This window comes from Hippopotamus amphibius, chromosome 17 (assembly GCF_030028045.1).
Source record: "Hippopotamus amphibius kiboko isolate mHipAmp2 chromosome 17, mHipAmp2.hap2, whole genome shotgun sequence".
Classification (NCBI taxonomy): Eukaryota; Metazoa; Chordata; class Mammalia; order Artiodactyla; family Hippopotamidae; genus Hippopotamus; species Hippopotamus amphibius.
In genome coordinates, this window is record NC_080202.1 from 52,108,213 (window position 1) to 52,123,025 (window position 14,813).

At 56.2% G+C, this 14,813-nt stretch overlaps 3 protein-coding genes across 4 annotated transcripts; 1 reads left to right on the forward strand and 2 right to left on the reverse strand.

The window, feature by feature from the left end:
• Positions 1–632: 632 nt before the first annotated feature.
• NPB (neuropeptide B) lies at positions 633–1,090 on the reverse strand. The gene is made up of 2 exons (XM_057716935.1): positions 851–1,090; positions 633–771 (listed from the first exon to the last, which is right to left on the reverse strand). Exons 1-2 carry the CDS (start codon positions 1,088–1,090, stop codon positions 643–645), a joined length of 369 nt encoding a protein of 122 aa, XP_057572918.1. The 3' UTR covers positions 633–642.
• Positions 1,091–3,372: 2,282 nt separating this feature from the next.
• ANAPC11 (anaphase promoting complex subunit 11) lies at positions 3,373–9,461 on the reverse strand. 2 transcript variants are annotated; one of them, XM_057716705.1, is made up of 3 exons: positions 9,326–9,461; positions 8,692–8,812; positions 3,373–3,719 (listed from the first exon to the last, which is right to left on the reverse strand). In XM_057716705.1, the coding sequence occupies exons 2-3, from the start codon at positions 8,798–8,800 to the stop codon at positions 3,574–3,576; spliced, it is 255 nt and encodes an 84-aa protein (XP_057572688.1). In that variant the 5' UTR covers positions 8,801–8,812; positions 9,326–9,461; the 3' UTR covers positions 3,373–3,573. The 2 variants fall into 2 exon arrangements, with proteins under 2 accessions (XP_057572688.1, XP_057572687.1); XM_057716704.1 differs by having other exon boundaries at positions 9,302–9,458.
• On the forward strand, positions 9,414–13,416 carry ALYREF (Aly/REF export factor). The gene is made up of 6 exons (XM_057716703.1): positions 9,414–9,819; positions 10,282–10,413; positions 11,935–12,082; positions 12,656–12,719; positions 12,817–12,994; positions 13,087–13,416. Exons 1-6 carry the CDS (start codon positions 9,583–9,585, stop codon positions 13,099–13,101), a joined length of 774 nt encoding a protein of 257 aa, XP_057572686.1. The 5' UTR covers positions 9,414–9,582; the 3' UTR covers positions 13,102–13,416.
• The last annotated feature ends 1,397 nt before the right edge of the window (positions 13,417–14,813 follow it).

Sequence of the window (14,813 nt, forward strand, 5' to 3'; positions counted from 1 at the left end):
CTGTGTACTTTGAGGTATTTTGGGGGGCTCCAAGAAGAGTGACCCCGAGAGCTGCCCCTCTGGTAAGGGAGATCTTTGACCTCAAGAAACCCAGGATTTGAGGCAGGAGGGCCTCCTGGTATGGGGTGTTCAGGGGAGGCTTTTATAAGGCAGGACATTTGAGCTGGCCTAGTAGACCTGATGGCTAGTGGGGGACCCAGGCAGCACCTCCCAGGAGGATCCAGGAGCTGCGTGGACAAAGGGAGGGAGGTGTTGGGGGGCAGCGGTTAGAGGTGGGGGACATGGGGAGTAGCCTTGCAGAGCCAAATTGGGGGGGAGGAGGGCTTTAGATGTCGGCCGATAGGGCTGGGGGCCCACAGAAAGTTCCCAGCGGCATTTTGCCAGCAGTGGGGTTTGGGAGCTCCTGTGCAGGTGTTTGGGTGAAGCCTGGTGGCGTGTGGGGCCTGGTTGCTGTCCGTGGTCCTAGGTGGGCAGAGTCTGGATTTGTAGATTCACAGGTACGTGCCCACCCCCCTCAGAGGCTGCGAATCTCATTTATTCATTAAGTCTTTTACTACGAGGGTGGGTGGGCAGTACTGGGTGCCATCTGACGCCAGGGCTGGGGCGGGAGCCAGGCCAGGTGCAGGTTCTGGGGGTCGGGGCTCACATGCTGCGACAGTCCGCAGCGCCGAGCGACAGGAACACGTCCGCCTTGCACTGGAAAGTGGCGCGGCCGTCGGGGAGCCGCTCGCAGCTCTGCAGGTTGGGGGTGACGTCCTCGACGCACACGGCCTGGGGACGGGGGAGGATGAGGGGGCGCCCGCACTCTCCAGCATCCCGCACCCTGCACCCTCCAGCGCCCAGTACTCACGAGGCTCCTCAGGCTGGGGCGCAGCTCTGGGAAGGCGCCGGCCCGTCTTGGTCCCGTGCCCACCAGGGGCTCGGAGCGCCGCGCGTACGGTGACCCGCGGAAGCCGGACAGCAGCCCCGCTGCGCGGCCCACGGAGTAGTAGCCCGGCCGCGCCGCCTGCTTGTACCATGCGAGGCCGGGGGGCGTCAGCAGCAGGCACAGCGCCAGGGCGGCAACCACCAGCATCGCGGGCCTGGCCATGGGGACGCGGGCGGCGGCGGGCGGGGGGGTGTGGAACGACAGCACCAGCGCCTTTTATCTGCGGCGGGGCGGGGCGGGGAGCAAGGGCGGGAGCCCGGATGCGGGGGCCTCCCTATGCCAGAGGGAGAAGCCGCACAGGGTCAGCGCCTCTTGGGCACAGGAGCGCGCTGGAAGAACGGCTGGTCGAGAGCTTGGTGGGGGCGTGACGCCCCCGTTTCCCCCATCCACCTGCCCGTTTCTGGCCCTGCCTGCTCTTACTGGGAGGCGGCGCCCACCAACCTTGGTCCTATCTGGGTCTGGTCTCAGTGGGATCCGGGGCGGCCGTGCTGCACTGAACCCTCAACCAGTCTAAAGGTGCCCCAGCCCCGAGTCACCACCGGAGATCCCCAACACTCATGAGGCTGGAGAGAGAGCCACTGACTGCACTGTGCTCAGGGGACAAAGGAACAGTTCCTACCCTAAAGGGGAGCTGACCAAAGGACAAGGACTTCTTGAGGAGGCATGGAAGTCTGGGAAGGCCTGGGGGCAGAGGTCAGTTTCACACCTATGAGGGAAGTTTCTACAACAGATCTGGTCCTCAAACAGAGCTGACGGCACAACAGGCAGGATGGCTCACAGGAGAGATGAGGAGGGGAGGTCAGGGGAGAGCATTTGCAAAGGCAGGCGCTGTGACCCTGTGACGCCATGGTGGAGGGAGAGCTGAGGCTATGGGATCCTGAGCACACCTGGCAGGGCCCCTGAGCTTCCTGGGAGGCGGCAGATTGCTGGACTCTGGGTGTGTGCAGGGCCTGGCAGGTAGCCATGTGTCCAGTTCAAGGGGACTGAGCAGGCCCTGGGAGGACAGGGCTGGAATCCAGGAAAGCGTGGAGAGGAGCCCACCTGGCAGGGAAGTGGGAGTACCCTGCCGGGAGGGGAGGACTGTGTGACATGTGACAAGCTGTGGATCCCTCTGGGGTGAGGGCTCCTGTCCCAGTGCGCAAGAAGGCTAAAAGCCTGGAGGCTGCGTGTGGGGTCTGGTGCCCCAGGCACATGGGTACTTCCTGTCACAGGAGAGAACTCCCCAGGGAAGAGAGAACTCCAGGGAGGGGAGGTGGGCCGGGGGCAAGCCAGATGGAGGCCACAGCCTACCTCCCAGTGAGGGCTGACCTTCCTATTGGTCTGTGAACTCCTGGTGGCTTTGGATCCAGACACACTGTAGACAGGCCCCTAGAGTAGAGTTGCTGCCTAGAACCCAGCAGCTAAATGGGAGCAACCAGGAGGCTGAGCCCAAGGGCCCAAGAGGGAGAGCATGCGGCAGGTGACATCAGCCATTAGGCTTGTTCAGCTGCCCCTCCTCCTGCTCACACTTTCCAAACGTCCTGACCACGTGCTTTCCCAGGACAGACACCAGCACAAGGGTCTTGGCACTTGGGTTTCTGGGCAAGGGGCACATGACCTCCAGGGTCTCTGATGGCTTCCTTTCCTCTGGGCACAACGTTCAGATGGGACGCGTGGTACCACATGGGTGACCACGCAATGCCCAGTCTTCTCTCCTGGGGACTGCGGACAGGCATAGTAGTATGAATGTGCTCAGCAATCAGCTACCCATTCAGCAGACAGAAGGGGTTACACAGACACAGGGCAGTGACCCCGAGGTGAGAGGTCATTGAGAACAGACTGGAAGGAGCCAGTGCTCACAAGACACGCAGCCTGCAGTGGTCTCCACCCAGAAGCTCCTCAAGACCATTAGGGCTGGGACTGCTGCCCCTCCTAGGGGGCCACCACCCCATACGAGCTGTGGTGGAACAGAGGCGCCCAAAGGACATCCCAAGGGCTGTCCTTCCCTAGGAAGGGAGCCCCTCCGACACCTGCGGACACACACCCTGATGTAAAGGACACGAGCCGTGACAAACAGCTGGCCTTCAGCTGGAGCAGGGGAGACGGGTTGAGACAACACGTCACAGCTGCCTTGGCAGAGCTGCCTCAGCACAACCAGCAGCTGCACAGGGACGGCCTCCCAGCAGGAGGAAGCACGGCAGTGGCTGCCAAGCTGTGTCCAGCCAGGGTCCTGGTGACCAGCCTGAAAAGTGGTCCCCAGGCCTCCGCACTGCTAGGCTCTTCAAGCCCGAGCCCGTCCCTCCTGCCTCAGCTCCTCCAGCTGATTCCAAGCTCCTTCTCCTCCAGGGGCTGTGACTCAGGGCCTCTTGGCATCGCATTGAGATGTTTATTCATGAGAGTTTTCATATCGACGCACCCCAAGGCCACCTCAGCACCAAGAAAACAAGCAACCGGAGGCCTCCGGCCAGGCTCAGGTGGTTTAATGAGTTTTACTTATTGGATAAATGTGTCAATATTGTGATGGAAAAAAACAAACACAGCTCCAGTCCTCATTTCAACCCTGTCATATCCCAAAGGGGACTGTCCCAGTGGAGACCATGGCGCCCCCAGAGCCACTGTGAGGGTGGGGCAGTCTCAGGGCAAGGGGGGCGCCGGACAGCGCAACCTCACTCCTTGAACTTCCACTCCTGGCGGCACATGGGGCAGTGCTGCTGCACCTGCTGCGCGTTGAGCCACTTGAGGATGCAGTGCATGTGGAAGCAGTGCGAGCACTGGCCCCACACCAGCGGGCAGTCGTCACCTGGCACCTTGCCTGCGGGAGGGATGAGAGAACCAGTGAGTCACACAGAGCTCGGGACAAGCTGGGTGGGCATGTGCACCCACGGTGGCCTCGTGTCTCAGAGAGGACAGGAATCAGGAGTGAAACCACTGACTCTGCCCTGCAGCCGCCTCCATGCGAACATCGTCAGCAAAGCCCACCCAGGCGGCTCCCGCTTTCAATCTCCCCTCCCCGGGTAGAAGCAGCTCAGCGAGCTCAGCAGGAAGAGCTCTGGCCTAGCCCACATCCCCACCTGCTGGCCTCCCAGGGCCTGGGCGCATCTTCAGACACACCCCAGCTCTGCCACTGCCACTTGGCACCTGTGATGCCAAGAAGGTTACATCAGTGTGTTAAGAGGCAACCTGCCTCTGAGCGGCAAACTGTTCCTCTTGATCAAGGGGAGGTAGGCTGGGGCCTTAGGACTTAGACGGCTCCTTCCCAAGGCAGCAGGGACCCAGTGCAGTACCAGGGAGCAGGCTGGGGACACTGAGTTGCTTACGGCCCAGCCTGTCGGCAGCTGGAAGTGACATGGTGCTACCTTCCATCTCCTTCCTGTTTCTAGCCTAAAAGGATCCTACCTCCAAGGCCCAGCGTACGTGCTGCTGGCACTCCACCCACACACCTGGAGATGCTACCTCCGTGGAAAGGGCCTGGCACAGAGAGGACGCACCACACTGCCTGTCATCAAGAGAAACAAGCCTCTCTCTGATTTTCAAGGATCTAGAAAACCCCACCCCACAGCTGGTGCCAACAGAGCACAATGACTTCCCTCGGCCACGAGTCAGGGTGCCATGGGCTGCAGGAGGAGCTGCAGCTTGCTGTCTCCTCCCTCTCTAGGGGTGCCTTTCCCCCAAATCATTGCCCTGAGGGCCCTTCGCGCCTATCAAGCACGAGCTGTATCCAGATGTCACTACTGCACAAACACAGTGGACCAGCCAGACAAGCCAGGGTGAACAGGGGACATCTTGTCCATGAATTGGTTCCTAAGTGCAGGTCTGGAACCCCTGTGACCACAGGGCTGGCCTGGTCACCTGTGGTCCTGGTTCTCACTCTTGACACCAAACACAGGGACTGGTGACTGTACAATGCGTTAAAGAGATAACACCACAGCCGAGCCACACGACAGTGCTCTCAAAACCTCGCATAGCATACATCAAAGCAACATCCTTTTTGACCCACCTCCTAGAATCATGGAAATAAAATCAAGAATCAACACATGGGACCTCATGAAACTTAAAAGCTTTTGCACAGCAAAAGAAACCACAAACAAGACTAAAAGGCAACCCTCAGAATGGGAAAAAATAGTTGCCTATGAAACAACGGACAAAGGATTAACCTCCAAAATATACAAGCAGCTCATGAAGCTTAATACCAAAAAAGCAAATAACCCAATCCACAAATGGGCGGAAGACCTAAATAGACATTTCTCCAAAGAAGACATACAGATGGCCAACAAACACATGAAAAGATGCTCAGCATCACTAATCATCAGAGAAATGCAAGTCAAAGCCACAATGAGGTATCACCTCACACCGATCAGAATGGCCATCATCACAAAATCTGGAAACAACAAATGTTGGAGAGGGTGTGGAGAAAAGGGAACTCTCCTGCACTGTTGGTGGGACTGTAAGTTGGTACAGCCACTATGGAAAACAATTTGGAGGTTCCTTAAAAAACTACAAATAGAATTACCATATGATCCAGTAATCCCACTACTGGGCATATACCCAAAGAAAACCATAATCCCAAAAGAAACTTGTACCATCATGTTTATTGCAGCACTATTTACAATAGCCAGGACATGGAAGCAACCTAAATGCCCATCAACAAATGAATGGATAAAGAAGATGTGGCATATATATACAATGGAATATTACTCAGCTATAAAAAGGGATGAGATGGAGCTATATGTAATGAGGTGGATAGAACTACAGTCTGTCATACATAGTGACGTAAGTCAGAAAGAGGACAAATATTGTATGCTAACTCACATATACAGAATCTAAAAATGGTACTGATGAACTCAGTGACAAGAACAAGGACGCAGATACAGAGAATGGACTGGAGAACTCGAGGTATGGGAGGGGGCGGGGGGTGAAGGGGAAACTGAGACGAAGCGAGAGAGTAGCACAGACATATATATACTACCAACTGTAAAATAGTCAGTGGGAAGTTGTTGTATAACAAAGGGAGCCCAACTCGAGGATGGAAGATGCCTTAGAGGACTGGGGCAGGGAGGGTGGGGGGGACTTGGGGGGGGGAGTCAAGGAAGAGAGGGAATACGGGGATATGTGTATAAAAACAGATGATTGAACCTGGTGTACCCCCAAAAAAATTTTTTAAAAATTAAAAAAAAAAAAACAAAAAAAAACCTCGCATAGCATCCGCTCCAAGCAGCACAAGCGGCTGGGAACATGGCCTGTGCTCTCATCCAGCTTCACAGCCTCTGTCACCCCACCTGACAGACAGGAGGCCAGGGCCACACAACTCACGAGGGCAGCTGCCACTGCCTGAGGGGAGCATGCCAACCAGGACGCTAGTGTGGGTCTTAAATATCCTTCAATGTCTGCTGAAAACATGCAGTTCCTTCCCAATTCCCTAGCAGCCCCTGCCCCTCAGTGGTACATACACGCCATGGAGTCAGAAGGGATGGACACTGCCACCTTCTTACTCTCTTGTTTGGGACAGTGTTCTTCAATCTTTTAAAAAAATCCTTTCTATAACAAAACATCAGGACTTCCCTGGTTGCGCAGTGGTTAAGAATCTGCCTCCCCCCACCGCCTCCCCCCCCCCCCAAAAAAAGAATCCGCCTACCAATGCAGGGGACACAGGTTCGACCCCTGGTCGGGGAAGATCCCACATGTTGCGGAGCAGCTAAGCCCATGCGCCACAACTACTGAGCCCACGTGCTGCAACGACTGAAGCCCGTGCTTATAACAAAACAATTTGCCAGAAAATAATTTTCTTGGCAAATACAAAACTCACCCTGCTTCCCAGGCCATTGGAGTAGGGTGAGTAGGACCCTAGGAGCCCACAGGGTGTGACACCTCATTTATACTGGTTTCCACCCCACCAGGGTCTTTCCAATCTCAGTAGAACTATGCTTGGAACCACCCCTAATACAGTAGAGGTCTTACAAATAGAGAACGGAGGAGGATGAGCAGTGGCCAGTTAGCCCACTGGCAGGGATAGCCAGCCATCCTGTCCATTCGTGGCAGGGCTCCAGGAGGCAGCCCGACCGCACGCCAGACTGCTCGCCAGCAGTGACTCATGCTAGTCTCGGTGAAATCCTCTCAACAAAATTTTCACTCCCAAAGTCCTGGGACAAGGAGCGGATTTATCAATCTGAGTCACTCTGGATTCTTCATAGGAGTTCCATTTCAGCAGAGAAACCAGGTGTCACTTGATCTCTATAGAAGGCACCCTGGGCAAGCCAAACGCTTCGCTCACTGCAACTGGCTCACTCTAACCACACAACCAAGAGGTCCAAGGTTCAGACTCTAAACCCCCTCTTCCCAGCAGCCAGCACACCTGAGCAAGCCGAACACAGTGGGATGCACCACAGGCTGTGTGTGGGCCCTGAGGCCATCTCTGACACACAGGCTCACTCGCCCACACTGGGCCAAGGGCATGGCTACATAAATGCTTCCAAGGACTTTTCTTTTCAGAGGCCACAATCTGCTGCTGAGGAAGCGGCAAATGCCTACCCACAGCCTATGTTGTACCCTCAGGAAGGGTGGTTTTAAACGGATTAAACCAAGCCAGACCTTGTGCTCCTACTCTCCTTCCCTGTTACGTAAAACCTCATCAAGTAGAACCAAGCACTGATTTCCTAACATTACATCCCGCCTCTTTGATTAAATCAGGATGGATCAGCCTCTGTGTGGTGAGATTTCCTCTCAGCAGATGTAAAGATTAAGACTAAGATAAAATGAAATTTGCACTAAAGTTCAATAATTTGAATTTCACTGTAAGAAACAAAGACCTAGTATTATTCCGATGCTCAGAGCCCCACAAGTCAGGCCTGGTCACTGACTTCTCAGTGGTCCCCAAGTCCCACTTCTCTCTTGTCCCCTAGGCAAAGCCTGAGACCCTTTCTACTGCTTCTTGTTCACTTGGGTCTGACTAAAAACTGAATTCACTGTTGCAAAAAAATCTGCTTTTGACCCCACTATATAACCAAACACTTTCACTTCACAGAACACACTGGGGACAAAGAAACAATGCAAAAGACACCACAAAGAAGAAATCTGATAAAACCCGAGGGCAGGCATTCTGTAAGACAACACTTTCTGAAATAATGAAATGTCTTTAAAAAAGTGTGAGAGAGAATCTAGAACAGAACTGTTCTAGATTAAGTAACAAAGGGACAACGCGATCACACCTTGGGTCCTGGCTCACACCACCCAATAATAAAAAGACATTTGGGGACAACTAAAGAAATCTGAACAAGGGCTAGGGATGAAGAGCAACAGTGAGGAACTATCACGTTCCCTGATGTGACAACGGGGGTGGGTAAAAGCACATTTAGAGACTCCGCTGAAGCGAATGGGGTGAGGCATCCCATTTAGCGTTAACTTTAAAACATCTGGGCAGAAACAAACAAATATGGACATGTTATTCATTGTCCTATGTGCTGGATGGGGGGTGAACTTATTACATTACTTTTTTTGTTGGCTTGAGAATTTTCAAATAAAAGAGTCTAACACATCTTTTTGTTCCACGTGTCTCGCAGAGACTGTCATCAGGAGAGAAAGCTGTGCTCTTTCTCTTACAAAACTTTTGACGAGGTCTCTGTACAAATGTGAGCCCAAACAGCCTGGCTTTTCTCTATTAACTCTTCTTGGGGAAAGGAAACCAAATCCCAGGGACGCTGTACAGGTATTTCTGGGGACACGCCAAGGCCGGAGGGTAGGCAAAGCTCCAGAGAAAACGGGCCGGGAGGGCGGGGGGCGGGGGCACTCACAGTCCGGGCAGCAGCCATTGAAGGCCATCCGGCAGATGCCGCAGTTTTCGTCGTTGGCCACCCAGAGCCAAGTGGCCACGCCGTTCCAGCACTTGATCTTCACCTTCATGGCGCGGGGAGCCTGCGGGGAGGAAAGAGACCACCGGGCTGCGTTGAGTCTGCAGAGCTACAGCACTTGGGAGCCAAAGAAGGGGTGCCGCCCCGAGCCAGAGAGTCAGTGCAAGCAGGAGTCGCCGCCGAAGGGCAGCACAAGCCGTCTGCGAGGAGGCTGGAACTGGGACCAGGTCCCCGGGAGGACGGGACGCTCAGGGCGTCCGCCAACACCGCACTTCTGCCCGGGTGTCGACAGAAGGGCGCGTCGGCTTCCGTTAACAACTGCAAAAATGTGCCGTGCGCTACTTGTGAAAGGGACATGACTGACGGGGTGAGAGATGGAGACCCACGCCCGCTCCCTACGAGGTCACCCCGGAAACAACCCCGGGCCCGGCTGCCCGAGCCCCACCCTTTCCCCACCACGGGACTGGGGTGTGCGGGTTCTGGGTGCGGTGGGGGAGGGGCAAGGGAGGGGCGGCACGCCCGGCCCCGCCCCAACGGCCGCACCCCCGCCGACCTAATCGCGCGCCGCCCGACCCGCCTTCCGTTGGTAGCGCCGGCGCCGCGCGGGAAGCTATATAAACGACTGCAGCCGCGGCCCGACACTTCTCAGTGGCGCCCGCCGAGCCCCTGGGCCGGCTGCGCACGCGCCGCCTCGCCCCACGAGGAAACCACCGACCCACAGCCAATCCACGGTCGCTCCCAGGACGCGGCACCGGAAAACGCCGCGCGGCGCCGGAAGTGACGCGCCGACGTGCTGACGCGCGGGCTCCAGCCGAGACCGATTCCGCGCCCGCCATGGCCGACAAAATGGATATGTCTCTGGACGACATCATTAAGCTGAACCGGAGCCAGCGAGGCGGCCGCGGCGGGGGCAGGGGCCGCGGCCGGGCCGGCTCCCAGGGAGGCCGCGGCGGGGGAGCACAAGCCGCCGCGCGAGTGAACCGAGGCGGCGGACCCATTCGGAACCGGCCGGCCATCGCCCGCGGCGCGGCGGGCGGCGGCGGCAGAAACCGGCCGGCGCCCTACAGCAGGGTGAGTGCGGAGGCCGAGCTGCGGGCCGCGTCGGGGGAGCCGGCCGGCAGGACGGTGCGGGGGCGGCTGGCCAGCCGGCCGACGGGGCCGGGGGACGCGGGAGCCGACCGGCTGGCCAGGCGGGCGGGGAGGTCGCGCGCCGACCGGGTCCCAAGGAGGAGACCCCAGCGGCCTTTGTCTTGGCTGGGCGCCCGGCCTCATGGCACTGGGGACCGAGGGGCCGTTGGCGCGGCCGCCCGGGAGGCGGGAAGTTAGTTGGAGGGAACCGAGAAGTTGCGGGACGTGTGACCCCGGCGGCCCGCTGCGGCCTGGCGCGGGCGGGAAGCAGGGGCTGTTGGTCCCTCTCCGCCCCTTCCTCCCTGCCGCGATGGGGTAGGGTTTTGCTGTGGCCGTGAGAGCAAGGGTGAGCCCTGCAGTGAGACTCACGGGTCTTTTCTGTTGTTCTGTTTTCTTTTTGTTTAGCCGAAACAACTTCCTGACAAATGGCAACATGATCTTTTCGATAGCGGTTTTGGGGGTGGTGCCGGCGTGGAGACCGGTGGGAAACTGCTGGTGTCAAATCTGGATTTTGGAGTGTCCGACGCTGATATTCAGGTAAGCGACTGGAGCTTCTCGGTGGGCAGGTCACCCCGCACGGAATTGATTGTGGTGTCTGGGACGTGGCCCTGAATCCCACCTACCTTAGGACAGTGAGCCCTCCAAGGCACCCAAGGGCCAGCCACTGTCCCCTGTAAGGGGCTCCAGGAATGCAGAGGTCAAGCTAGAGTTGAAAGTCCGACCAATGGGTCAGTTTGTGCTGGAAGAGAGGCCCCCAGCTTAGTCTGAGGAGTCTCTGCTCTTCGCTACTAAGACGTGTGCTGTGGGTGAAGGCCCTCTGCCCGAGCTTTTCTAACAGAAGCTTGGTTAAATGTGTGTAGTTTTTGTATTACTGAAAGAGCTAGGCTACTTGCTTTCTTTACTTTGTGTCTGTTTTAATGGTTTCTTGGGAGGAGGAAGCCCTTTCTTTGTAGAACTGACAAAGCACAGAAGCAGGATGGTGCCAGCGTCACTCTGGCTCCATTTGCCTTAAGCCGTGTGTCTTATATGGGAATCTTATTCCCTGTCTTCTTCTCACTTATCCTCACCCCACCCCACCCCCGGGTTTTGTTAGTGGCATGATTCTCAAATTCATCTTTGATTGAAGCCTCTTTTCTCCCTCCTCCCGCATCCCCCTTTTTTTTCTTGTTTTTGTTTCTGTTTTTGTTTTTTGTTTTGTTTGGTTTGGTTTTTTGTTTGGTTTTTTTTTGGTTGAACCCCAAACACATTTAAAGTTGTTTTCTGGTTAAGTAATGACATCTTGGGGGTCAGTCCAGGAGATGGCTGGGTCAGGGTACTGGGCCTTCCTGGGTTCAATTTCCCAGAGCTCAGACACTTTACCGTGGGAGGACAGAGCAAGGCCGGTGAGCACTCACAGTGTCTCAACACTTTTTTTAAGGTGGTTTCTGGCATCCACTGGAAACCGCTTTTGGTGAACTCCACTTCCCGCTGTGTGCCTGCGGCCGGAGTAGCCCCACACTCTGGGTTCCCTCTCCAACTCCCAGCCTGCCTGAGGTCAGGGCAGTTTCCATGGCAGCGCTTGACTTCAGGCTTTGCGGCAGGCTTGAGTAGGAGGAGAGGGAAAGGTGAGCCAGAATCTGCCCTGGGGGAGGGGCTGGGTCAGGGCTCCCAGTCAGCGGGCCCTTGGAGCTGGTCCACAAGTGGATAGAGCCCCCTTGCTCTGTGATCTTGGCCTTTGCTGCTTCTTGGCACAGTCCTTGGGTGTGTTGTAAATTTTCCTTCGTTGAAGAAGATAGTGACTTAATCTTGTGCCCTTCACTGGTGGGTTTTGTGATCCTTTACCTGCATCGTGGTACAGATGTCAGGTCCCCAAGTGGGCAGGAGCCCTTGGGCCCAGCTGCTCTTGGAAATTGCTGTCCCACCTGTCCCATCCCATACCCCAGATCCCACTACCCTGCCCCCCACACGTATGTCTGCCTCCCAGGGATATACCCCAAAGCAGTTCACACTTCCAGGGAGTGTCCCTGGGCCGCCATAAGAAAAATTGCTTTGCTGACAACTGCTCTTTCTGACTCTCAGGAACTCTTTGCTGAATTTGGAACTCTGAAGAAGGCGGCTGTGCACTACGACCGATCCGGCCGCAGTTTAGGAACAGCTGACGTGCACTTTGAGCGGAAGGCAGATGCACTAAAAGCTATGAAACAGTACAATGGCGTCCCTTTGGATGGTGCGTTTGGGATTGGACCCAGAAAGGCTGTGGCACTGTAGCTAGTTTGTGGAGCCTGGGGCTGGCCCCATCCCTGCAGGAGTAGGGCCCCCTCTGCCTGAGGACACTTTGCATTCGCCCCTTTGTCTCTCTCTTCCATTCTGCCACCTCTCATGCTGCCCCGCACATCTGGACCAACCTCTTGTGAACCCCCATCCAGCAAGCTACATCCCTCCCCTCCTTCAGCTCCTTCCTGAAGATTCACTTCTGTGAAGCCTTCTCAGAACCACCATAGTACACCTCTGAGTACGGGGCTGTAGTCGTAAAGACAGAGGTACCTTTCCGCTCGTGAGCAGCCCGGACACCTGACAGACACCCACCTACACCGGGTGAGAAGGAGCGGGGAGGCGCTGGTGGCGCTGTCATTGGCACCATCTTGTTCTCCCACCAGCATCTCCAGGCTGTCGCTCTTGTCAGGAGCATCGAGATGCACAGTGCCCCTTTCCAGTGCTTGCATGGAGGCCAGGGTGCGGTGCCCCAGCAGGCTTCCGTGCCCTCTGACGGGAGCTGGCCCTCTTGTGTTCTTTGCCACAGGCCGCCCCATGAACATTCAGCTCGTCACCTCACAGATTGACACGCAGCGGAGACCTGCACAGAGGTGAGTTCTGGGGCCTCTGGGCGGGGCTGGCCCATGGGGTGTCCCCTCACCCCGCAGGCCTTTCCAGGCACGTGAGCGAGTTCCCTTTTCTTGCTAGTGTAACCAGAGGTGGGATGACTAGAAACCGTGGTTCGGGAGGTTTTGGTGGCGGCGGTGGCACCCGGAGAGGCAGCCGTGGGGGCAGCCGGGGCAGAGGCAGAGGAGCCGGCCGGAGTTCAAAGCAGCAGCTGTCTGCAGAAGAACTGGATGCCCAGCTGGATGCTTACAACGCGAGAGTAAGTCCCGGGGGAGGCTGCGCGGGGACTGGTCAGAGGCCAGCGGGAGGAGGACCTCATTTTGAGTGAGAACCTCTCTTCCTCTATTCCAGATGGACACCAGTTAAACAGCCCGGCAAATCCGTGCGTGGACCAGGACCCAGAAGTCCGTGCTCCCTGGCGGGGGGGGGGTGACAGACTGGGGCTGTGTGGCCAACGATGGATTTGTTTCTCTTATGTTTTAAAATAGGATTTAAAATTCATGTAAAGGTTTCTGTTTTGTTTTATTTTGTTTCTTTTTTTTGTTTCGTTTCTTTTTTTTTTTAATTCTGAAACAGACCTGTTTTGTACCGAGTTATTTTTGGGATACATTTTACTGGTTGTTGTTGTGGAGAAGGTGGTATTTTCACCTTTGCCATAATAAAATAGAAATGTGTGTAGAACTGGAACTGTTTAATTCATCCCGCTCTTGGCTTCCTCACCTGGGCCAGAACTCTGGTGTGGTCTGGCGGGTGGGAGGGACACAGGATCTGAGGAGGAAATGGGGCAGGTCTGCTGGGCACATGGCACCTGACCTGCTGGTTGGAGTTAGTCCTGCAGGAGGATGGTGGCTGTTGCCCTCCTATCTCTGTTCCGGCAGATCCAAACTCTTTCTCATCCCCCACTCCCCACCCCCACCACAGGTGGGAGGATGTGGAGCAGTGGTCCTCCGCCCACAGCTGCCTGTGCACTGCCTGCACTGCCAGGTGAGGGGCAGGGTGGGATGGGGTGCCCTTTGTTTTTGCCAGATTTCAGATGACTGCTGGATTGAGCTTTTCCTTTCCTTCTGATGCTCTTGATTCTCAAATGTGATTTAGCATTTCTGACTTTGCAACATAATTCTCTCGTGTTTCTTGTCTTTTGTGTCATCAAGGAAGCAGCACTGTTTCAGGGTGTTTTCTTAGTTACGTACTTGGTGGCATAGCTAGTGAGAACTGTGGAAGAATCCAGTTTGACCTGCAGAGAAGTGGAGGGCTGGCAGACACAGGTGCCCATCTGGACCACTCCTGGGACAGAATAGAGCAGGACAGTGACATCACTGCTCAGACAACAGTGTGACTTGCGTGCAGTTCCTGTGGTTCAGGAGGGGCCAAGATCCCTGTGGGATGCAGGGCATGGACACCCCTTTGGGTACTCTCCCCACCTCCCGCATGCTTGTGAGCTACTCGATTATGCCTACAACCCAGCTAGAAGGAGGGTCCGGGTTCTGTGACTCACAGGCATGTTCCAGGGTAGGGTGGGAAGGGGAGCCTTTATCACCTGATGCTGGGTTGGTTAGAAGATGGTGACAGCCTTTTGAGAATAGGGACTGTAGGGAGGGGTGGGTGGGAGCGAGGAAAATGGAGCTCAGAGTCACCTCAGCCTTAGTAGCTGGTGCCTCAGCTCTTCTGGAGGCAGCTGCCACGGCCCACAGCTCAGGTGGCTTCCAGGCTTTCATGTTTGGGACGGGGCTGGAGTGAGTCACAAGGAAGGGGTATGATTAAGGGATGGCCCTTTAACTATCCGTTACCGTGTTGTCACTGTAGAGCCGGTGGCTGCCATCCAGGGCCCAGCTTTAGCTGCCTTGGCTGTGAAGGGTAGGTGTGGTAGAGGTCAGACCATCTGGTCAGAGCTGGGCAGCATCCCTGAGGAGGTGGCCTTGGGCTAAGCAGGCACGTGCTGGGCAGGGAGACTGCTTTCTGGATGTTGGGAGAGGCAGTGGCATCTCTTGCTCCGCTCTGCCTGGAACCTGAAGAGCACCTGATTGAGGGGTGCGTCGGGCCCAGGCCAGAGGCTGTAAATGGTAGGACTAGTGGCCTCT